This window comes from Pezoporus occidentalis, unplaced genomic scaffold (assembly GCF_034315485.1).
Source record: "Pezoporus occidentalis ecotype Australia unplaced genomic scaffold, CSIRO_AGI_Poc_V1 ctg44, whole genome shotgun sequence".
NCBI lineage: Eukaryota > Metazoa > Chordata > Aves > Psittaciformes > Psittacidae > Pezoporus > Pezoporus occidentalis.
In genome coordinates this window covers 2,090,593-2,115,778 of record NW_026915769.1, presented here as the reverse complement: position 1 = coordinate 2,115,778, position 25,186 = coordinate 2,090,593, and the positions used below count along the sequence as shown (strand labels likewise).

General features: G+C 39.3%; 1 protein-coding gene across 2 annotated transcripts in view; it reads left to right on the top strand.

Annotated features, from left to right (window-relative positions):
• Positions 1 to 23,836, top strand: part of SULT4A1 (sulfotransferase family 4A member 1) — a 31,813-nt gene extending 7,977 nt beyond the window's left edge. Inside the window, exons 2-8 of one of the 2 annotated variants that reach the window (XR_009967826.1) lie at positions 10,091 to 10,221; positions 11,578 to 11,658; positions 11,777 to 11,903; positions 15,255 to 15,349; positions 16,795 to 16,933; positions 20,376 to 20,505; positions 22,174 to 22,288. Coding sequence is in view for 1 of the 2 variants with exons in the window: in XM_062634893.1 (XP_062490877.1) it covers positions 10,091 to 10,221; positions 11,578 to 11,658; positions 11,777 to 11,903; positions 15,255 to 15,349; positions 16,795 to 16,933; positions 22,174 to 22,286 (686 nt within the window). In the remaining variant the exon portion in view is untranslated. Of the gene's footprint in view, positions 1 to 10,090; positions 10,222 to 11,577; positions 11,659 to 11,776; positions 11,904 to 15,254; positions 15,350 to 16,794; positions 16,934 to 20,375; positions 20,506 to 22,173 lie in introns of both variants that reach the window. The other variant, XM_062634893.1, reaches the window with a different exon arrangement.
• Positions 23,837 to 25,186: the final 1,350 nt, after the last annotated feature.

The window sequence follows — 25,186 nt, the reverse complement described above, 5'->3', positions numbered from 1 at the left end:
TGCCCAGGGAAGTTGTGAATGCTCCATCCCTGGCGGTGTTCAAGGCCAGGTTGGACAGAGCCTTGGGTGACATGGTTTAGTGTGAGGTGTTCCTGCCCATGGCAGGGGGCTTGGAACTAGATGATCTTAAGGTCCTTTCCAACCCTAACTATTCTATGATCTTATGAATCACACAGTATCTCATCACTTTGACCCTATTTAGAGTTTTTGTAACACCTTGGAGAATCCAGGAAGGTGGGGCACCAGAGCTGAAATAATTATGGTTATGTATACCAAAGTCTTTTACGGACTCTTACAAAAGAAATAAACCATTTGTGTCATGTGTTAATTCTTTACTGTATTGTAAAAACAGAAGCAAGAGAAGTGCTTTGCTGTGTATGCATGCAGGCAAGACGTGCATGTCAGACGAAACGGTCCATCATTATGACATCTCAGCCAAGTTGGACTATAAGCTTAGGAAAGGTGCTCTGAGGGGAGTGAAGGGACACCAGGAAGGAAGCATATCATGGGGCTGAATGTGTAGGAGAGGTTTAGATGGGTACATCTGAGGCAGTGGCTGAGATAACAAAGGATAAAACGAGTAACGCTGGAGAAACAACTGAGGATGGATTTTTGTCACTAAATGCCAGAATCGATCTATAATAAAAGAAAATCCAAGCTGATTTCACATGCTGTTACCCACCTGCTCTTTATAGTGCATAATGTGAAGGCCATCATTGTTTATAAGGCTGCAAGTCCTAGATGTGTAATGACATTAGATCACCTTATGGGACATAAGACAGTGGTGCTGAATTAGCTCTTCACTGCATTCACTGTGTGAAGAATAAATTCGTCTAAAGCAACAAAATGAGACAAGCATGAAGTTGGTGAGATGAGAATCATGCTCAGAAGACGCACTGACATAGAATCATTGAATAGTTAGGGTTGGAAAGGACCATGTAGTTCCAATCCCGCTGCCCTGGGAAATGCAGCAGATCTAGCAGTATGCTGGCTGCTTTGCAGTGTTCTGTGGATGCAAAGGAATCGTAAACCCAGGTTAATCATCCAGTAAAATGCCTGTTTACTGCTGATCATGGTTGCTAAAGTATCACAGAACAGCTATAGGTATTGCTAAAATTGGATTGCTTTATGCATGTATAGCTGAAGTGCACATTAATAATGATCAGTGTCAATGCTTCAGTGATCACCAGTGCTTTCTATCAGAAATAGTGTGTTCTGCCACAATACTGAGAAAACCTGTGGTGATATAGATTGGCTGATCCCCTTTTATGTTTCCAGTTAGATTTATTTCCATTTCTAATTCTGAAGAGCAGAATAGAAATAGAATATAAATAGCTGTAGTTTGTCTAAAACTACAATTCAGCAGAGAGAGGGAATGAATGATTGTGTGCTAAATATGAGTGGGGTCATAGGTACCTTGCGAAGAATGGTTTTGCTTAGGGCACCTATGATTTGAGGAGGATTCTGTTTGAGACAAAATGCTTTACTCCCTGACCTGGGACAACCACTAGCTGATGAAACAGGTTGAGTAGTTTCATGCATAAAGGGTAAACAATGTTTCTTGAAATTCTGAAACAAACGTGTTGCTTTTTTTTTTTTTTCTGTGTAAAACTCTTATGTGCAATGGTTTCACATTTTACTATTGGTGTGCTGGTGTCTTTCATCTAATGTATGAAAATGCACATTAATGTGTAGGCAGGTTTCCTGGAAGGGATTGAAACTGAAGCATAGAATTGCATTTGGGTAGTGACAGATGTCTTCTGAAATGTGCTTACGGTGTGGGGAGAGGACCATGTTCACAGCAAAGGTATGACAACTACCTCAACGTAGGTGTCTAACATGGATGTCCTATTGTCTCCTGCCTTCTGGTCCTGTTTCACTCAGCAGAGCTCACTGCGAGGCTATGCATTTAGCCACGCACCATGCTACAACTCTGTAGAACCAAACACAGAAAGTCACATAGTTGTCCTAGAAATCAGTGGCCCTAAGAGTAACTGTCCACTTCTCTTCAACATAATAAAGTCCTTGAGAGTGATTTTAAAAAAACAATGACTTGCCATTACGCAAAGTTACTTTCTGAATTGTTATCCTTGGTGCAGTGTTGCATCACCTGTATGGAAATGAAGAGATATTAGACACAGTGGGGGGACTTAACTGTTGGAGATTGAGCTCCTGCTGTCGTAATGTACAATGCAATTTAGGCATGTTTTTGATATAGGATCTACAAGGCTGGGAGAACAGACTGCCAGAGGAAGCAGGAGGGCAGGATACAGATGCAGTAAGATGGAGTAAAGGCATGTACTTTCTTATGTACGCTCAGAGAGGAAGTGAGATTTGAAAAGTTGCTAGTACACATTTTGCTTATCACTGTGAGGAAGTGCCACTGTTAGTTTATGTGGCCAGAATTTGCCAGATGATTTTCAGATGTTTGAGACAGAATCTGCCCTGTGGCATGTATTAGCCAATAAAAGTACTCTTCCCCTGTGAATTAGTGTCCTGTTAGCCAATCCTTTGGTAAAACTGCTCACACTGTTATGAAAGGCATGGTGTTTCTGAAGTGGGTCATGAGGTTGCCCATCAAAGGGAAGAGCTTGGGGAAAGAAGGTCGCAGCTGAATGTCCTGGGTTGACTTTGGACCTGGTCAACCTTGAATAAGTATGGGAAGGGTGGAAAGGGATGTCATTGTGTCAGTTGGTAAGGGAGCAAGCAAGCTTATCTTATTTTCATGTTCTTGATGTTATGCTATAATTTCTTTTTTGTTGTTTTAGCGTGATAGGTGGTGTGCTTTTATACCATGGGAGCATGTTTGATTGGCAAGTAGAAACTGAAAGAGAAATAATTTAAGTATATGGGCAGATACACTCTTTTAGAAACATCTGAGGTAATGCAGGATATTAGTGTCCCTAGCCAGCTGTTTGTAATTTCTCTTAAAGAACCACCTGCAATATTTTGTGTGAATGCATTCTAGTTTGTACCAGGTAAAATTTGGTAGGTGAGTTTAGGCCAAAAATGGAAACTTTTTAAGCTAATTTGGCTGATTTAAGTGAATCGTGTAACTTCACACAAACTGCTCCATTTGTGATGACATCTGGTGCAGATGTGGTGAACATCCATATACATGGACATATTTTACCAACCCAGGTAAAGCCTAGAGAAAAGCAAAATACTTTTCCCTTTGAATATCTGATACCAAGAAATACCAGCTGTTGTTGAAGGACCTGTAAAAATCTGAGACGTCTAGATATGATGGAAGCATGGATGTAGAGACAAGCATGAAGACAGAAGCTATGAATCTTCAGTCAGAAGACAAATAAAGATAAACCTGTGACTTGTATGTTGTTTTTTTTTTCTTTTTTGGTTGGTTGTTTTTTTTTGACCAATTGTTGACCAATCTGCACACCTGACTCATAGCTGTTAGAGTATTTATTACTTAGCCCTTGCTGCAGTGCATGTGAGGATGTTGTAGCTTAAGAGGGATAGAAAAGAAACATTTTTTGCCCTGGCTGTCCTTGACAAGAGGCCTTGTGGACCTTACCCTGCTGGGACAGATTGGGGTAGGCATGGGTTAGATGTAGTGATTAGAGAGTATGTGACTCTTGAGCTATTCTTTTGTTTATATAAAGTCTAAAGTAGGCAACCTGGACAATTCAGTTACCTGCTTCACTGTGGCTACTCTAGTACACTCAACAGAGTCTCCAGCTGGTTGTCATCTGTGCTATTTCCTTGCTAGCACATTCCCTGATGGCTTTGAGGTCTCCCAGTGTGCTCTCCCAGCATGGTGGGGGAGATAGCTGGAGCCAGGGACTGTTCCTGGAAAGTTATGGATGAGGCTGCCTTGTTTCGGGAAATGGATTTCTCTGGATGTGGGTTCAGTTTTTCTATATGTCCTCCCAGAGAGGTGGTAGGTGTGAAACATACTGCATTGCTTGCCTTGCTGTATGGAAGTGGAGATAATCTCTACAATCACTGCCTGGTCTGAGATGCACTGTGGTCAATACTATGCTTTTTATCCTGCCATCTATTGAGTAGTTAGTGTGCTAATGTAAGGGAGAATTAGGACTCAGGCCATTTTTTAAAAATAGTACTAATGCATTAGCAGAAAAGAACACTGTTTTGTAAATTCATTAAAGCAGTGCTTTAGGATACTGTACACAATAGCAATAATTCTGTAGATAATACATATATTTAAACAGTTCCATGACAGTTTTTTTACCCAACAGAAAGTACATTTTAGTCCTAAATAGAATATGGTATTCATAGTTTGTTGTTTACAGCCCGTAGTGAAACACATTTGAAACAGCTTGGACTTAATGGACCTAAGTCTGCATTCTCTAAGTCTGGTGAAAGACAAACAGAATTCAGCCTGTTGGTTTTGTTTTAAAAGCCAGTAACTGCAAGTGGAAGAATAAACTGAGTAATAAGTCTAAAAATCCAGGATTCTGCTTACTTAATGTTACTGGAAATCATGCAGTGAGCACTTGTTTAAAATTCCATCTTACTTATGCTGTCACCATCAGTTTCAGAAGATCTGGATTCTGTTTCTTCATGGTCCACAGAGTCCCTTATCAGGTTGCTGTTGAATTTAGGGCATTTAGGCCATTAAAAGGGGCATTAATCTTAGAGGATGAGTATTGAGTACTTTCTGAAAATTGCGCCCTCTAATACACGTTTAGTTGGTCAATCAAAAGTACTGATAATGTAACATCGCAATTTCTGCCTTTATTCTGAATCCTGAGTCTCATCTAAGAACAGAATTGGAAAATGCGGTATCATGGTGTATATGTGACTTCTAATAATAAAACCTGTTGGATTTATTATTGAAAACTATTGGTGGGTGAAGATGACACTGTCATACTCGCCTGCAGGTATACACTGAAATTGGTGAAAGTGAAATGAGCTTGCAGGCAATTAGAACAATGATGTGGGGAATTGCTTTACAGCACTTGCTAGGCCAATCTGATGGCTTTAGCAGCCTCATTTTTAATGAGCACTTGTATCTACCAATGCTGTGAAAAACCATGAGTTACGTTGGGTCCATTGTATTGTATTAGCTGACACTTCATCAAACATTGGTAGATAAACAAAGTGAAACTAATTAGGAGTACTAGAAGAGTGTTAGTATTAAGATTAGTATTTCTTTATTTTATTTTTCCATGTGGTTTCCAAACAAGGGGGGAATAAAAGGAATATATCAAAGACCTTTGCATCCTCAGACTTCAGATTTGTCCCATGTTAGCTGATACACAGGGCAGAAAACTGAAATAAGCTACATTAGAAACCATGTAGGAAAGCAAAATTTTGCAGGAAATTGCATGGTTTTATATCTACCACTTCACTTCGAACAAATCTCTGAGGTTCAGTGGCTGTCTGGGAGTGTGCTAGTGGCCAGAAAGTACTAAGCACAGGGGCTGCTGTAGGCATGATAGGATTCTTAACGAGTCCTGAGTTCCGAGTATCATTAGGCATCACAGAAGAGGAAAGTACAGCCCAACTAACACACGTTCAAACTGTTGTTATGGAGCTGCTTTTGACATGCTGTTATGCAGAGTAGAAGTGTGGTTCCAAGGATAATTTGAAAGGATCTTCTAAAAACCTGAAAATTCTAGCAGTAGCTCATTGTCCTGGTTTAAGCCCAGCCAGCAACCCAGAACCAGGCAGCTGTTCTCTCACTCATCTCCTCCCCCCCTTCTTCCTCCCTGCTCCTGGAGGGATGGGGAGGAGAATCAAAAGAGTGTAACTCCCACAGGTTGAGATAAGAACAGTCCAGTAACTAAGGTATAACACAAATCACTGCTGCTACCACCAATAATAATAACGATAATGGAAATAACAAGGGAAGAGAATACAACCACTCACCACCCACCAACCGATACCCAGCCTGACCTGAGTAACTTCCCCCAGTTTATATACTGGGCATGATGTGCTGTGGTATGGAATACCTCGTTGGCTAGTTTGGGTCAGGTGTCCTGTCTGTGCTTTTTCCTGGCTTCCCCTTCTCCCTGCAGAGCATGAGACTCAGAAAGTCCTTGGTCAGAATAAACATTACTGAGCAACAAGTAAAAACATCAGTGTTATCAGTATTGTTCTCCGGCTGAGAGTCAAAAACACAGCACTGCACCAGGTACTAAGAAGGAGAAAAACGACTGCCACTGCTGAACCCAGGACACTCATCACAGCTGTTTCCCATCCGTCTCTTACCAGATACTGTGTGATAAACCAGAACAGTTTTATCCTGAGGTATTGTATTGATACAACAAAAGAACTTGTAAGGGAAGAGCATTTCTTGGGTACATACAGTGCACTGAAGTTCCTCAGATGCTGACTGGCTCAATTTTAGTTGGAAGTAGATAAATGTAAATGAATAACACATCTGTTTTGGCGATATGACCTTGGAGGTAACAGGGCCAGCAGTCTTCCTCCAGGATGAAATGTAGATCTGCTGCAGTTAGAAAAAGGAAAAGTAGAATTGCTGGGTACTTTTGAATGTTGCATCTAGTGCCTCATGCCCAAAGGCTGACAGATTAATCCTGTTTGTCAGTGACTGATTACTCCTCTGTACAATACCAAGTGAGGCATGCATGTACCTGCATGCACTTCCAACAACACAAGGAGAAAATGATGCAAAATGATAGAGATGTACAAGATCCACTGATTGTCTCCAGGAAGAGCCTTGAGTTCATACGCATACATGCTAGCTTTTCACTTAGTGACCTAATCCTTTAATTTCACTTAAATATTAGTAACCCTCAAGTGAAAATAAATCATTGTTGGCAGCCAGGCCAGAAAATTTTTTTTAGCTTCCTTTTTGCCAACAAGTATTGTAATTTTCTCTTTTACTAAGAAAGTTTCTGTGACATTTAGATCTAGTCAAATTTTGAGACAGACCAGGATTATTGGAGGTTATTCCCATCATCTCCTTTGAAAATCTCAGTTTCTACAATTTACTCTGGGTTCCACCCATAAAATGGTGGCTATTGCACATCTCTGCAGACATCAGTTTAAATCAGTTGGTTCAAATGGCCAGTATCTGTATGCTTTATACACAGATGGGGAGTTAAGGGCTACAGCAGAAGACTCACATTAAACCTCCTGTGGGTGTCAAATTTAATAAATTATGCTAGCCCCAGTCTAGGTTTAGGCTTCTCATCACATGCATAGGTATAGTACCTCAGTTTGTTTGGCTTTCCAGCCAGCTGGTGTTCCCAGGGACTAATAAATCTTGCCCTAGCAGCTAGGTCTGGAATTTGGGCTGCCATTTGTCTGTTGCTAAGTTAAGCCATCGTTTCTTAAGAGAATATTCAGGTCTGGTGTCTGTAATTTATCTTGAGTTGTTTTTAATCCTCATAGAGATGTGAGGAGGTTATATATATCTGATTACATCCATAAAGGTTTTTAGCTAATTTTTTTTTTTAACAAGCATATGGTTTGTTTGGTTTTTTAAAATAGAGGAGATCAGGTCAATGATAATTTTTTAATGTATCATTGGGAATGCGAGAGATAAATGTGTGAGATAAATGGAAATGTGTGAGATAAATGATAATTGACTAAGGGTGAAAAGTTAAAAAAAAAAACAACAGTCCCCTCCAAAGTTAAATCTCTAGTTTTCATTTGTATTAAGACCCTGAAAATACTAAGCAGAATAATTGAGTGCTAATGTGGGAAAAAATCAGGCTAATATGGTGACAGAAGCAAAAACTAGCGCAGAATTCATGGGTAGGAGAAATTAGGACGAGTGGTCCTACTGCAGGTGCAGGGAGGAGAGATTCTAACCTGCTGGATGGCCAGAAGCCAGATGTCTGAACTGACAGCTTGCAGTCCTCCCCTTTGTAGAAGAGAGATTGCAGAAATACTGTTTGCTGTGTGAACGGGAATAGGATGGTGGAATATGAGCAGCACTATATACATGGCTACAGTAATTTGTGTATGTGAGTGCTAATAATTAGCCTTGAGGATTACAGATTTAAAGCACTATTTTAAAGAACCTGTACTGGAGATATTTATTTTTCCTTCTTGAATACCCACCATGTGACCAGCATTACTCTTTCAATGAATGACTGGTTTTGATGGAAGCCTATTTAGATCAAGACTTCTGAGTTTCCAAAGGCCCACTTCTTTCTGAATCAGAACCCTTCTTCCCCGCACCTGCTACATTAGTATGTCATTTCCTATCTCTGCAATACTTTGTGGATCTACTGCCAATCAAGCCAAGCCTAGCACATGGCCACGGGTCTGAGCAGAACTGCGCAAGGCCATGGGGGCTGTGCTCCCTGGCCCTCACCTCCTATCTGGTGGACTTTGTGGAGAGCTGGTACAGAACATGCTTTTCTCCTGAAGGCTCAGTGTAGTTCTGCCTCAACCCTGCAACTCTTTGTATTCAGAGGCACAATGGAGGTGGCTACTTTTTGCTTACGGAGCAGCTAGCAGCAAAACGTTGCAAAGTCCTAGTGGTACTGTTTTCCCCATAGAGTTACTCCTTTTCCTTTCATGGAACAACCTTGCTGGAATAGCATTTTTCTTTGCAGGTGGAATTGGAAATACAGAAATAAATTATGGAGATCCAGGGTGTTTCCTGTCAGAATAAATATTTAATGAGAACAAGGATTGTACTCATTCAGAGTCACGGGGACTGATACTGAAGTACTATATGTATGTTCATTTTAATGTATAGAATACATGGTTGGACTTAAAAATGCAGAGGGAACAGCCTCAGGGGCAAGTGCACATTAAGTCTGTGACAGCTGTCTCTGTGGGTGATGATAATGTAGAAGTATCTTCTTTTCCTAGCCATTTTAATTTATGTGCAAATCAGTCAGGAAGCAGAGGCATCTTAAAGTACTTACTCTCCAAAGCAGTTCTTGGAGGCGTGTGTTCTTTCACGTTGTATCCAGACAGTGTTCACTCTGACTAGCTTTTTTTAACTTTTCCTAGGTCAGATTAAAAAAATATATGAATAATGACATACTGGTGTTCTTTGCTTTGGAACAATGTACAGAACTCGTACAAAGCATGTTTATTTGTTTGTACATCCATGCTAGTTAATATGAATTAACTAGGGAGTGTTGCACTTACAAGTTACTTTCAAGTTAAAATGGGAATTAAAGTCATGATCTGTGAGTTTTCAGCTCATCTTTCCAAGGACATGGCATGTTACAGTGGGCTTGGGCTTTGTAAAGGGTTCTGGAACAATTACTTGTTCTGTTAGGCAAAATGAGAGAAAGAATAAATTCCAGTCTCATTTTCCTTATTGCTCACAACTCCTGAATAACTGGTCTATTTATCACAGTATCCAGGATGTCCCATGCCTCTGTGACTTGTCGTCTAAACTGGGGGGTCCCTTCCCTGCTAGCTCACTTTGTTCTCCCCTCATTCTGTTCCTTCATCTCACCAAAAGCCTGAGCCTTTCTCTTCATAAGCCTCTGTCAAGTATTGCTGAACCTTTGTTTGCCTGTTTTGAGGATTTCCTACCTGCCTGAAGGTAGTTTGAAATGGTTTTTCTGTTCAAACTTATATTTGGAATACCTATTAGTTTTTCAAAGTGCAGTCATTAGGACTGTAATATCTAATGGTTGCTTTGTAAGTGTCCTCAGAGGTATAAATAGGCTCTTCTAACATTGCATAACAATTGCCTACAATTTAGAATAGAGGACACTGTCAATCTCCCAGTACAGCCACTAATGCATTTTATGAACGTGGATGATCTCTGTCTGCATCATTTTTTTTATTTCTAAAATGGAAACAGTAGTATTTTGCCAGCCCCTAACATTCACAGGGGAAAAAAAACTTACCTTTTTTCTTTTTTTTATTTTTATTTTTTATTTTTGAATGCTTTCTAATTCACAGATTAAATGATCTGGAGACAGAAACAGAGTGAAATTATTTTTGAAGAAAAATCTCAGGTCTTCTATGTGAAAGGAGATCTCCATGCATTTATAATAAACTAAGGGACATACTACATTAAAACAGTAGTTACAGATGTAGTTCACAACAGACTTTTAAGGACAAAAGTTACCATTATTACTATGTCTAGGTCTCCATTCATACGCTTCTGTTTAGATAAGAACTGTAATACAATATGTTCTCTTTCATGCAGGCACAGGCTTGCTACAAGAAGTGGTATATCTAGTGAGTCAGGGAGCTGATCCAGATGAGATTGGACTAATGAATATAGATGAACAACTTCCAGTCTTAGAGTACCCTCAGCCTGGTCTGGACATCATCAAGGTACAATTTATTGCAAAGAAAGTCTTTCAGCATTTGGGTATCTTTTTCCTCTGTTCCATGTTTATCACTTCATTTCATCCTGTGTTGTCCTTTTCATCACTGGACTTGCAGAGTTTGTTGGAATGATTCCATGTATTACTAGGTTATTTTAAAATTGCTTTTATTAAGCTTTGTTATCCTGTAATGCTTTAGAAGTTTCTCCATGTCCTAAATATCTTGGCAGTGGGTTTTCTGAATAGAAGTTCTAGGCCTTCCTTGCTTAGGCAAACAGAAGCTGCCCAAATGAGGCAAATCTTCTTTAATGACTTCCCTGAATTTGCAAAACAGTAACTACAGATACAGAGATCTATGGATGTATAGACTCACTGCTCTGAATTTACACATCTAAATCCCCAGAGTCCCAGGATTTGTAGATCTACAGACTCTGTACATGTAGTTTGAGGAGTTTGAAATACTCCACGTGAAATGACACTCACAGTGTTCAGAATCACTCAGACACTAATGCCATGGCATGTAAGTGTGATCTTTTCACTGCTGCAACTACTAATGATACAGGCATATCTTGGAATGATCAGGCAAAGTATGGGATTCCATCCTGTAACAGCTACAGTGCTTGTTGAACTGAGCACAGATAAATTTTTAGCTGCTTCTGGTCAATGACAACTGTGGCATCAGCCTGTTTTAGGCTGAGGGTATTTAGGGGTTGGAGGTTGCTTTTCTTTTCATCTCTGTGACACCTAGTCCAATGAGACCTTAATGCTATGTTGGTGCAAGTAAGTGGTGGCAATAGTGAGAGGTTTAGTTTCAGATTATGCATTGTTATCTATACAATGTGCTAGCAACTTGATCCAGTATGAATTTATGCTCTGAAAGATGTTCACAAATTCAGATAAACATTTGGATTGTCTGGGCCTACTTCTGAAGATCAATAAATTGAAAAAGTAAAATTTTGAAATTAAGAAGTTAGAGGTAGGGTTTTGAGAGCTGATATTTTTCAAGGAATTTTAGTGGAAGCATCACTGGAAACAAAGTTAATTTCCTACTAAGAATCTTCAACTATGACACTCTTTTCCTGAGAAGGTCCTACAAATGAAAGTATTTTGAAAACAAAAGGGGGGGAGAAAACCCCCAAACCAACAAAAAAACCTCAACACATTACCTGGCTCTTCAATATTAAAAAAACAGATGTAATTTCCTGACCTAATTTCTAGTCCTTGACCCCTGTTAATTTACAAAGTGAATTTGTGTATGAGACTCACTATAGTAAAAGACTTCAAGCATGATAGTTCAGGACAGCTCAGGATGTGCCAAAACCTAATGCATGGTAAGAAATGTTTTTATCTGCTTGTATTTTAGGAACTGACATCTCCTCGCCTTATAAAAAGCCACCTACCGTATCGGTTTTTGCCTTCAGACCTCCATAATGGCAATTCAAAGGTAAAAATGAAATTAAGTCATATTTGTTTGACTATTTTGCCAGCAGTAAGTGATATGGGAAGCAGGGTTGGAGGGGAAAAGCTTTCAATAAGATGTTTTTTTTTTCCCCCCGTCATAGGTAATATACATGGCTCGCAACCCCAAAGACCTGGTGGTGTCTTATTACCAGTTTCACCGCTCCCTAAGGACCATGAGCTACAGAGGAACGTTTCAGGAGTTCTGCAGAAGGTTTATGAATGACAAGTGTAAGGAGCTGTTATCTCTGCACATGCTGTTACACATTTATTTTCATCTCTGCATTCCTTCTGCAAGTACAGAAATGAACTGGATAAAGGTGCATTTGTTTTGCATATACAGCCAGGAGGTTGCTACAGATAGTGCCACATGGACTTAGATTTGTCCATGCAAAATATGACCATACCTTGTAAATGTCTTACAACATTTGACCCCATGGGCTAAGCAGTGTACTACTTAGCTCAGGTAAAATTCTGATCTACTCTTCTAAAATTCAGTTTGCAAGGTACCAGGTACCTTGTGAAAAGTGGTGAATACTCCCAGCATCATTTTATTTCCGTTGTACCTTATTGTTAAGTACTTCTCAGGAGTCCTTCTGATCCTCAAGGATTTTTTTTTTTTCTGGTAATTCATTTAATACTTTTACTTCATCCGAAATCTCAGTGTTTGTCCCGTGTAAGATACCAGTTAACACATAAAAATCTTTAGCTTGCATGAGATTGCTGTGGAGTACATTAGTAAGTTGAAGTGATCCCCTGTAAGAAGGCAGTTGCAGTCTGCTACTGGCTGACAAATACACCTCTATAATAAGAATATACTAACCTGCTTTACAGCAACTCATCAGCTGCTCACCCAGTAACTCCTTTGAGCAAGGGCTGTTTCATGACGCACCCACCCACTGTGTTCCCACTCAGGCTGCACTGCCTTAAGGAGCTCCATGGCACTAGCTCAATAAATTTACAGGGAGGGCAAGCCCTGTGTTCTCACGTAACTGGCTGCCATTGGGCTTTTTGCCAATGGGTTGCCACACTTTCTAGCTAGGAATAGAAAAAAATAATTACTGCCTTCTGTTTCCCTACAAAATCTTCTCTATGATATCTTAATATGACACTAAGAATTCACTGGGTACCTTGTGCTCTGAGAACAGGATCTCCTCTAGATCCACTGCAGTGAACTTCCCTTCAGCCTGGAATTTGGAGGAGTTGATGCTAAAAGAGCTGTATGACACTAAAGGGAAGACTGTATAATACTAAATGGAAGAAAAAAGTAAAAGCATATCAGTGGAGGTTATTTAACAGGCCTTAAAAACCTTTCTACAAGTTTGTGCAGGGCGGGTAAATGTTCTTCCATTCCATCCCACCTTCAGCTTTTATTTTTACATTCTCCGAGAATGGAATGTTTGTCTGAAGCCCATGATCAGGAACTTCTAGACTGGAGACGTGAAGGATGCATTAGAAGGTCTTCTAAGATAGGAGAAAGGTTCTGTACACTTTTTGATGTAAGTCTCCTAGGAGTTATTTATATCTTCATCTTGTAGCAGTTAGCTGATTTATCACAACCTCCCAGAGTCAGTGCAACATAGCAGTGTGTTCTGTCTCCATAATTGTGCAAATGGAGTGTTTTGCATTTAGCTCATGTTTGCACCTCATGGAAGCAGTACAGCAGCAAAAAAAAAAGACACCAAAACAAACAACCAAACCTTCATAAGAAGTCCAAATATTGCTAGATGGAGAAGCACTGAGCCCAAATGACACAATCCCACTCTTTTTACCCCTCCTTATAACTGACAACCTTGAAACAAATTCAGTACATGTTAACTATCTTGTTTGAAAACATGACTTGGATAGGGATTAGTCTTAAATGTGCTAGTTCTTTCCTATTATCCTTGAAAGCTTAAGGGAATTTCTTACATAAACCGTAGTTAAACTCTACTAACATCATCTTGAGGGAGATTCCTGCCTTGTACCTCTAACAGCAGCTAGGAGCATCTTTTGCTTGACTGTGTTAGCTTCATGCATGAATTTCTTTAGGGGTGTATGGAATGGGAATAACAAAATGGAATTTTTCCAATACCTTTATAAAAATTGAAAATTATTCAGCTGATTGAAATAATTTTCCCGTGAAACTGACCTCTTTGTCTATTGAAAATATTCCAGTTACCAAAATTAAACAGTTGGTTTTTTTTTTAAGGGTAAAAAAAGTGGCCTCAATATACAAACCTAAAAAGTTTAATATTTTTCTATAGCTCCTTTGCTGAAAATATAAACTTGGCCAAAAAATAATGGGGAAGAACATGAAAAACTGCTCACCATATTTGCTTAGCTCGTTTCTTAATTATCTGAAGTACTTTGGGGGAATTTATCACAGTTAACAAATATGCAAGATTCATTTCTCTTTGGGTTGTCTTTCTGGTAATATTTTCAGCAAAAAGAATTCTCTACATAACAAATACAACTGTCTGAACCTCTGCTAGACATACATGAATTGACTAAAATCAGTGCAAATGTGGACTTTATCAGAGAAGTGAAAAACAAAGGAGGAAAGTTTTAGGGGGGGAGTTAAGGTTTCCAGTAACCACTGCCTCAGCAGTGCTGGGAGCACAAGGCCTCCTAGCATAGCACCTCAGCTCCTCTTCAACTCCTAAACTGCACACAGCAGACAGGGGGAACTGAAGACAAGCTGCTAGTAGTGTGCAGGAGGTAGGAGGCATAAGCTTTTCATCGTTGGCAACCCTGCATGCTGGGCCTGCTCACATCTTATGATACGTTGGAAGTACCCAATCATATCACTCTAAAAGCTTTTAGGAGCATTCAGCACCTCATAGGCATCTTGTTGAAGACTGGATTTATTGTGTAATTGAGGTACCTGATAGCATAGCTTCAGCTGTGTTCTGGCGTGTGTGGAAGTGTTCAGAAAATAACAATAGAAGAGACTAGGTTTTAGATTTTAGCTGCGGGGAGGATAGGCTGACACAAAAGATGTAATGATAAATAGAATATTCTGTCAGTACAGCCTATGTTTTTTGGGAATGACCATGAAGCATTTTGCAGGCCTATGTCCTCGATATGTGTTTAATTAAGAAAGGACAATGGTTGTTAACAATTCTTTGTCTGTAACAGAGGGTGCTCTGTAGAACTTTCCATGAATGCTGTATCTAGCATTCCTTCTAATTGAAGGAAGCTGCAGTGTGATATGGTAATTGCAGGAATTCACACAGGTTGGAGCCACTAGAAATTTGCCTCCTTCAAAGCTATCTGTATAATTTTTATTTTGGTTCAATTTCATTCAGTAGTCAGATGTTATTAATACTGAGCTACAAGAAGTCCATCATAAAATATGGTGGCATTTTCAGCAGAAAATTTTATCTGTATGGTAAGTTAGTTATTTTGAATATTCCAAACTGAGAAAAACTCTGTTTTAATTAAATTCCATGCCGTGCATGGCAGTGGGTCAAAACCAGATGTTCTGCTGGGGCTATGAACCATTCCAGTCAATTTATTTTTTTCCTTTTTTTCTTTTTTGAAAAGGGTTTAATAACAAAAGAATTTATTTTCCTCATGCCAATCATAATGTCTTTATAGTAGGATATGGTTCGTGGTTTGAACATGTGCAAGAGTTTTGGGAACATCACATGGATGCCAATGTACTTTTTCTCAAGTATGAAGACATGCATAAGGTAGGTTAGATGTAGCAAAAAAGTATTTTTATTACATTTAACATCGGAGTGTTTAAAATACATAAAGTACAACTTTATGTCCATATTTGTGCTCCCTAATGTCTGATGCCATTTTTTAAGCACTGGCATTCAGTAGCTTCTGTGGACTTCCAGCACTTTAATAAACACAGCAGTTTACTCAGGAATCTACCTGAAGCCATAGGCACCAGACTGCTCACAGAGAAGGCAGAGATGTGTAACTGCTCGGTGCTTGCTACGCTCAGTCCTGGGATTCATTTAAAAGAAGTGTCTTGCAGTGTGTGCTGTATCAATGAGGGGAAAAAGTGTATCATTAGTATTTTTCCTATATATTTGACATTTATTCTGCTTATTTGGTTGTTGTTACTGTCTTCTGTGAAACAATGTTGAAAACAATTAGAGATGATTGTGTAGTATAAGGTGAACATAATTATTTGGTCCTTACAATATGCTGGCTAATAAATCCACTTGTATTTTTTAATCAGAAATTTCGTAGATATACTACGTAGAACATTGGTTTTCATTTCCTATTGCAATAATGTATTTTTGAGAATTAATGAAAATACTTCAAAATGTTTATTTGACTGGAAAACTAAAACAGGGAAAACGCAGCTTCTATCTCTAAACTACAGAAAGGCAAAATAAGGGTATAACTCAATAAAGTTGGGTATATTTTGTCAGCTTTACAGAGCCTTCTGATAGAGCAGGATGCTAAAGGAAGATGTAATACAATCAGAACAATTAAAAAGGTTAAGTAGGATTTATTTCAAATCTATCATTTGAATAATGGTAAATGCCTAGCCATGCACACTGGTGGGTGCTGCTGAAAGCTGGTGGTCTCCCGGTATCTTCCTGCTTCCTGATAAACGTTGCTATGTTGCCCTTGCAACTCCAGAAGTCTTACTCATACTGAGGAACCCTGGAGTTATGGATATATGAATTAATGATTGCTTATTCTCAGAGGCCATCTTGCTAGATCCTTTCTACCTACCTGAATGCAGTCCCAGAAGCTAACAATGAAGGGCTGTTCTAATATTTGTAGTCATTTATTTTTACCAAGATCAAAATCAAAGTAATTTTTATATTCCTCCAAAATACACTGGTATTCCAAAGTAATGAGTTAAGGGGGTACAGGTGTCTGAAGTAGGAACCATCAGAATTACTTCACGGTTCCCTGGTCTAATATTCAAAAAGGCAAGCTTACATGACCATGTTCTCTGCCAACCTGTCTTACCCCAATTACTTAAATATGTTTATTTTCAGAAAATTGGAAGGTGGCAAAATTTTAAGATGGGGTGTTTCTACATTTCTGCATTTCTATTTCTTGCACTCATCAGGATATAACTTATTTTGAAATATTTAAACTAATTTAAAAAGGTCACTTAAGCTATTGTAAAATAAACTACTTTTTAAATACTGTCTTACAGGACCTAGCAACGATGGTTGAGCAACTGGTGAGGTTCTTAGGAGTTTCTTATGACAAAGCACAGTTGGAATCCATGGTGGAACACTGCCATCAACTCATCGACCAGTGCTGTAATGCAGAAGCACTTCCCGTTGGCAGGGGTATGTTTAAAACCCACAATAAAACTCTTATTGTGAAAGTTGCAAGAAGCAACTGACAATTTAGTGACCTCCAGGATGTGTTAAGATGTTGGCAAAATATTGCTATGGAAATTATGGGAGATAACTGACTGTTAATGCAGTTTGGGGGTTTGTTTGTTTTGAAAGAAATTTAGGTAGAAGTGACTAAAAAGGACGAAAATCCAGGACTGACAGTGTATATTCAACACCATGCAAAACACTGTGTTGGAGAGTCTTTGACCTACTTCAGTGACTTGAGCTATTCATGCTGGGAAGACTGCACCGCTCCTTCTGAACTTTGGCATGTCATAGTCCACACAATTTCATATGGTTCATCCTGCCCTAAGCCCTTGGTTTTAAATAGATCAGATTTTCTAGAAAAGCAGATAATTCTAATTTGAAGGCATGAAATGACAAAAACCTGTATCTTTCCTTGTTCATAAGCTTTTTTCATTGCCTACTTTAGCTGTTTAAAATGTGTCCAGCTTCCAGATGCTTATTCTGGTGAGGTCTTTCTCTAGGAATCTGAAGTGCCCTTTAATCTGTTGATACATCTATCCTTTGATAATATCAAGAAATCAAACCTTCTCTCAGCTGTCTTTCTGACAAGCATAAAAGAGTGAACTCAGTAAGTCTCCCTCAAATTATTTTCTGTACAGCACTTAACAGCTCTTTTTCAATATGAGGGAATAAGATCAAGATGGTCAATTCCTGTGTCAGCTTCACATATGCTTTATTCAGACATAAAATCACTTTATTGACTCAGTTACTCCAGTTTTAATTGGAACTTTCTCCGTCTTCCTTGTTTGTCCATCCCTAGCCATGTTAGCAATTCTTGTTACAGCATCATATGTGAGGCATGTTTATTATGGCTGCGAAATCTTTTCAGAGGAATTGATTTACAGGTTATTGTCTCTTACTGAGGGATATAATGATCTGAATACTTTGACCTGTAGGAGCCCTTTCCATACTACCTCTCTGAGCCATTCTTCATGTGCTCTGCAAATCATATCAGCTGTAATGTTTACAATTGTTTTCAGATCTCTGACAAAAATTTAAAGTATCTCCAGTCCTTTGTAACTACCAGTTCTGAGTTAGCCAGTTGTTTATGCATTTATTGTGTGTTTTGTCGACATATTTTATTTAAACCACTAAAATTACTTGCCTTACAAAATTCTATTGTATCTTCATATTTACCTTCAATCAGTCAAACTGTAATCTTACCACCACTCAGGTTTGTTTGAGAGCAAGTTTGCTTTCCCATGAAAACAGCTTCACTGTATTCTGTACTGCCTTTGCGTCTGTCTTGGCAGAGCCTTATGCCAGTTTTCCATTACTCAGCTCAGACTTGTCAGTTATTGACCCTGTATGACTTGTCCTGTTTGCACATTGGCACAAATATTTCAGAATGTCATACTTGGAAGAAAGCCATTGCTCACACCTCCTAGCAGTTGATTTTCACACCTGGTATGGAAAGGCTCTTGGTGCATTCTGTAGGGGCTATACACTCTTGTTATTACAGTAGGACCTGGAAACCAGATAGTGGATTCCTGGGCAGGTCACAGAATCATTAGTGTTGGAAGTGACCTCTGGAGATCATCTGGTCCAACCTGCTACCAAGGTGTTGCCACCAAGAGCAGGTTACACAGGAATGCTTCCAGATGGGTTTTGAATGTCTCTACAGAGGGAAACACCATAACTCCCCGGTCAGCCTGTTACAGTGCTCTGCCACCCTCAATGCAGGGAAGTTCTTCCTCATGTTGAGGTGAAACTTCCTGTGTTTTAGTTAATGGCTGTTGCTCTTCACTGTCACTCGGCATCACTGAAAAGAGTCTGGCACCATCCTCCTGGCACCCACCTTTGAGATACTGATCTGCACTAATGAGATCCCCTCTCAGTCTGCTCTTCTCTAGACTAAACAGGCACAGCTTCCACAATCTCTCCTCAGAAGAGATGCTCCAGACCCCTGATCATCCTTGTGGTCCTCCACTGGACCCTCTTCAGTAGCTCCTTGTCTTTCATGTACTGAGGAGCCTAGCACTGGACATAGCAGTCCAGATGTGGCATCACCAGGGTCAAGTAGAGGGGGAAGATCAGCTCCCTCGACCTACTGCCACACTCTTCCCAGTGCATCCCAGGATACTATTGTCCCTCCTGGCTGCAAGGGCAGCCATTGGCTCATAGTTTATCATCCACTAATACTCCCAGGTACCTCTCAGCTGAATTGCTCTCTAGTTAATTCCCTGTCACAACTGGGAGATGGCACCTCTTTTTGCTCCAGTTCATGGTAATGATGAGTTCTTGAAACAAGTATCTCAGGTTTGCTAGTTTGAGGTAAAATTCCAGTGAAGACAAAGTAGTTTGTAGTTTCACTGAAAGACCTAATATATTCCCTAGAGTTTCTGCTACAGTCTCCACCATATGGTGTGTTTTCCTGCTTTTAGTTACCTTGCTTTCAATTCCTATCCTAACCTCCCCTTACTACTTAAAACTGAAAATTCATCATGTAACACAACTTGTGTCTTTTGTGAAAACAGACCATCTCATTTGCAGTAGGATTTTAAGGCACGTTGCCTAACTGATTTGATTATCAACCCACTTCTCTGCTACAAAGACAAGATCACAAAATAATGAGTCTGGTAAGACATCCTGAGGGTCTTGAATAAAGTGTTCTCTCTCTGTGCAAGATTTTACAGATAATAGAGCCACATTCTCCTCCATTGACTTGTATGTGACACAGACCCCTAGGTTTGTTCCTAACCCCCACAGTCTGTGGAGCAGCAGCACAGCTCCATGCTATGCCTATCCCAAACCCCCCTCCTTGTCCAGTGAAAGCCAGGAAGACAGTTGTGAAAGAAAGGTGAGGTTGTAATGAAAGAGGACATAGCTGCTGGTGAGACCTTCCACAGGCAGAAAGGTCAGCTTTTGTCTCTGCTGGCCAGTTCATCTCCACCCAGATAAACGGGGTAATGCCAACTTTTGGTGCATGCACCGTTCTGTACGTGGCATTAGTGTTTGTTGTTCTGTAGGGGAGCCTGCAAACCCCCAGTCAAGGGGCAGAGCCTCTTATTTGTACTGTCTGCAAATCTTCCAAAAAGAAGCCTCCATTTTATAATAGAGAAGGAAGGGAGCTGCAGCAGTTAATGTAATATTTTGTCATTTGTTCACTGTGTGCTTTTTATTAAAAATATCCTTATTTTGAATTTCTTTTGTTCGCTGTCTCTGGCTTTTACAATATTTTGTTGCTTCAGAATGCAGCTTCATTAACAGTGCTTTGTTCCTTCTCTGTTTGTTTCTGTGACAAAGAATGGTGGCAATAACATGACAGCTTATTGTAATTTGTTTCAAGTATTTTTAATTTGTCATTAGTTACATTTACTTTATTATTTTGCTTTATTTTAGTTCTTCGTTTTTTTTCTTTTAGCACATTGGTCTTTACTCTGAAGATAAGCCTGAGCTGCTGTGAAAGCAGAACAATGATTAGATATATTACTTATATTTGACTCTTATCACATCATAATTTACACAGTTGCATGATTCAAATCATAAACCAGGTGGGTGACTTTTTGACGAGCTATCAATTCATATCGTTAAAAAAGATGTTACAAATAATCCACTGTCTATGTCCTGTATAAAACTTGTCATTTGTCCATATGTGTTGTTAGGGAGATTCAGAAATAAAAGGCTTCTCTTTCTCAAGCAGAGGAAGAAAATGTTTGATTATCATTATTGAAAGGGAAAAACAAGCTTTTATTTTTCATGCTGTACTTTATGCAATTATAGTTGTCAGAGCAAAACTGAAATCAGTATCAGATGTGTTACAACTGCAAGTGTTTCCTTAAATGTGTGTGGGTTTGGGTTTTTTTTTGATGCAGAAGTTGTTTGGTGAAAACAATAAATGATGCATTTTCAGTCAGTTTCAGGTTCTTTTGATCTTTGGATCCTGAAAAAAAAAACAGGACACTTATCATACCTTCAGAGTTATAGGAAACCCCTGATTTTTTAAAATGGCCCTTGCCATGCATACATACACCATCACGTTAGTGTGTAATTTGTAGATGCTTCAGACAGTTTTGTCTTTGGACTCAATTATAGAGTTGCTGCGTAAAAGCAATGGTAATTAAATTAAATGGGTATTCTTCTTATGCATCAAATGCATAATTAAGCTCCCTACATGTATTTTGGTTCTAACTGTTATGATTAAACTCTCTGGTAGCACAGTCCCAATTCTCCTTTCATTTATTCCAGTTGAACAAGCCTGGGTCTTTTCTTTATTTATATCCAACATAAATGACTAGAGAATTGGGCCTCTCAGTCTGGTTACTCCATGGGCTTTATTCACCAACAAGTAACCACAGCTGACTTTGAGTTAAATAAATTTTGGACTGCAGTGGAGCAGTGATTAAGGAGGCTGCAGCCTTTGCCATCAGGTTCTGTTACTAGTTGGATTCAGTAGATTAGAAGAATACTCCATACAAGGAAGAAGTGTTCAGCATCTGTACTGCATCCACCAAAAGCTTCCTATTCCCTGTGTACAAAATTAAAATTTAAGTGGCACAAGCTGGGTGCATGGCACTTGTTCTCTTCTGTAGGTATAATGTAGGCACTTGTATTTAACAAGTGATTCTCTCCATATTGAGAAACATAAATTAATCTGTTGAGAAGATCCTTAAACATAAAATAATAGAAATTAGTAATGATACTACATCTCAATAATCAGAATTCAATAATCAGTTTAATACTCCGCATTCCATGTACTTTTTTGGATAGTTCTCTAACCAGTGTATGCTGGAGGCACAGTCATTTTGAGATGTATTCTTCTTAGCTTTTGGATTTATTGATACATTATTATTGTCTCATTGACAACCATAGTTTGAACTAAAACCAGAAATGCACTTTTAAATGAATACCCAACCCCAAATCTGTATTCATTTCTGATTCAGGCTAGAGTAAACTCTCACAAAAATCTGAATTCTTCCTGTATAGTACTCAGCTGATGCAGATACTGAGTTGTATAGTGCCTGTTTTAAGGCTTTGTAAGGGTTGTAGTGGGACAGTTGGGTAAGTCAGTGAATAGACTTAGGTCTTACTGAGCTTTCAATGGAAGCTAAGACTGATTAGCATCTCATAGATGATACTTAGTGCCCTACACAATTGGACTGTAGATATTTGTTGTCCTTTTGTGTCTGCTCTCTGACTTGTGTTCCTTCTCTCCATTTCAGGACGAGTTGGGCTATGGAAAGACATCTTCACTGTTTCGATGAATGAGAAATTTGATTTAGTTTATAAACAGAAGATGGGAAAATGTGACCTCACGTTTGATTTTTATTTATAAAAAAATGTATGCATGCGATATCCAAATATAGCTAGAAGTGCTTTATGCATTCATTTATTACCTGCTGGATAAACTACTGTAGCTATTATGTGTAACAAGATTTAAAGAAAGAAAAACAATCAAAGTAAACCATATCAGATACAATTATCTTTGATCCTGAACAGCTGTTTATTTTCTAGTATTTTAATCCTTTGTCCACATGCAAGAATTTCCTAGACAATACTAGAATATTCAGCTGTTATGGAATGTATTATATACGTATAAGGTATGTATCATATATGCAACTAGAATGTACACCTTTTCAGCCCCACATTGATTATTTAATGTGTTTTATAAAAACTTTTCACTAGGACCTAAATAAATGGCCATAAACCAAATAAAAAATTATTTCAGAGGAAAACAAGTAACAGGCCAAAACTGTATGCTAGAATGATCTCAGGGGTTAATTGTCACATTTATTTTTATAGCAGGTATATCGAGTATAAATAAATCCCATTCCAAAATAGCAACTGATCAAAGTGGGGTTCACGTTAGGTTCTGCACACCCTTATCTTTATAATTTGAGTAGGTCCTGTGCACTGGCATACTCTGCAAGACAGGCCTTGTTCTGAAATATAGCTGTGATTGTCACTGTAATCCCTAAACCCACCTCTGCTTTCAAGGATGACAGCACACAGCTGTCTGCCTGATGGATGAAGTTCAGTTCCATGCTGAAGGTCGGCAAACAGAAGCTTCTGAAGCCCCCAATTCTTAATTCAGTCCCTCAAAACGGGACTTAAAAGCAAGGCTTCTGGTGCAGTTTTTTTCTTGAGGAATCAGTCTCTGACCTGTATTGCTTTTCTGTATAGATGTGAATTTCACCCATTAGCTATAGTAAGAGAAGATAAGGTGCTGGATATCTTCTAGTTCCACTAACAATTAAGGGTACTTAGCACTGTTTAGGGTTTGTTCTGACCCAAGTGAAATATAGGTGCAAGTGTAAGCAGGCAAAGAGCAGTACTGAAGGAAGATAGATAGTTTTAAAATACGCCACCAGGTGGGAGTATTGCACAAATTTTCATGCAGAATACAGTTTCAGTAATCGTTAGCCATGACTGGTCCGGATTGTGATCAGGATTCAAGTCTGCTTAATGTTTTTTTATTCTCTATGACAGGTACACAAACAGCCTGAAGCAGGCTGCTATCACTATTAAACTCTCAAGAATTACTTTATTGTTCTGTTAGATAATGACATCTATGCTTTTTAGGTTCTTGGCTGCAGGAGGCCCATTTTTGCTAGTCAAATATTCAGGCACGCCAAAAGCTGGGAGGAAGGACTAGCAGACTTTTAGTGTTTCAGTTCTGTTGGGAAACTGTCAGTTCAGCAACTGGCAAGTGGTGTAGCATGATGTGGCTTGACAGCACTTTTCCTTGTATATTTGTGAGTGAAAATGCTTTCAGTGAAATTTTATTTCTATTTTTATATTTTTAGTACTGTATGAATATTAAGCACTACACGTTATACTTCTGTGCGTGCTTGCTTGCTTATTGAATAAAAGATGTGTTCCATGCATTGTGGTTTGCTCATTTTCTAGACCTCCTATTCAGGCCAGGTAGCCTTTGTACAAGCCATAGATTCTCTCCCCTACCCAGCCTCCTAACTTAAGACAGAAGAACCGCAGAAAGACAGCATCAACTGAGATGCAATGAGCTGCCTCTGACAGTGGCCCATAATGAATGCCTGTGCGAGACTACAATAGAGAGCACGGGACTCTATGAGCATCTTTGTGTTTAATAGAGCTGTTCTTTCCTACCCTCTGAGTGGTGCCTTCTGTGCTATCAGATGAAATTCATCCAAGAGTCCAAAGTTTGGTCAGTGCTCATTCCTAGATAAGCCATGCTGATACTCTGTCTTTGCATGTCTGGTCCCTGAAAATATTTCATTCTTTCTTAACATCCGTAGGTAGTAAGCACCTTCCTATTTTGGCAGCTTGAACTTTCAGGACTCAGCCAAATGTCACCATGACTCTATACAAATGCAGACACCCCTTGGCCAGATGCCCCAGATTACCTCTGGAGAGAATGCCTCATTGATCCAAATGAACTGCCAATCAAGAAGCAAAAATACCAGAAAACCAACAGAATGATTCTTTTCTGCCGTCAGCATTCAAATTTGTTAAGCTGCTTCTGCTGAGGTAACTGCTGCAGAGTTAGCATGCTAGTGAGATTTATCATAGTTATGCAGCTGGTAGCCCATTTAGTGATACAAATCTGCAAGACACGGGGAGGATTTGGAGGCTTCATTGCAGTGATAATTCAGATCACCAACAGGCATCCTCCTTTCCTGTAAAGAACTGAGTACCCTCAGTGTTGGTTCAAACCAGCCATCACTGGCCATATATCTTCATGAAAATACCAAATACATGTCTTCACTAGGGTTGTGGTTTAAGCCCGGCTGGTAATTCAGAACCACGCAGCCAGTCTCTCACTTGCCCTCTTTTCCCACGCCCTCATCCTCAGAGGGATGGGGAGGAGAATCAAAATAATGTAACTCCCATGGGTTGAGATAAGAACAGTCCAGTAACTCAGGCATAACACAAAACCACTGCTGCTACCACCAACAATAATAATGGTAAGGGAAATAGCAAGAGAATACAACTGCTCACCACCTGCTGACCGATACCCAGCCCAACCCAAAGTAGTGATGTAGCCCTTTTGGGTAACTGCCCCCAGTTTATATACTGGGCATGAAGTGCTGTGATATGGAGTACCCCTTTGGTTAGTTTGGGTCGGATGTCCTGTCTCGGCTTCCTCCTGGCTTCCCGTGCTCCTCCTCACTGGCAGAGCATAAGACTGAAAAGTCCTTAATCGGTGTAAACATTACTGAGCAACAACTAAAAATATCGGTGTTATCAGCATTG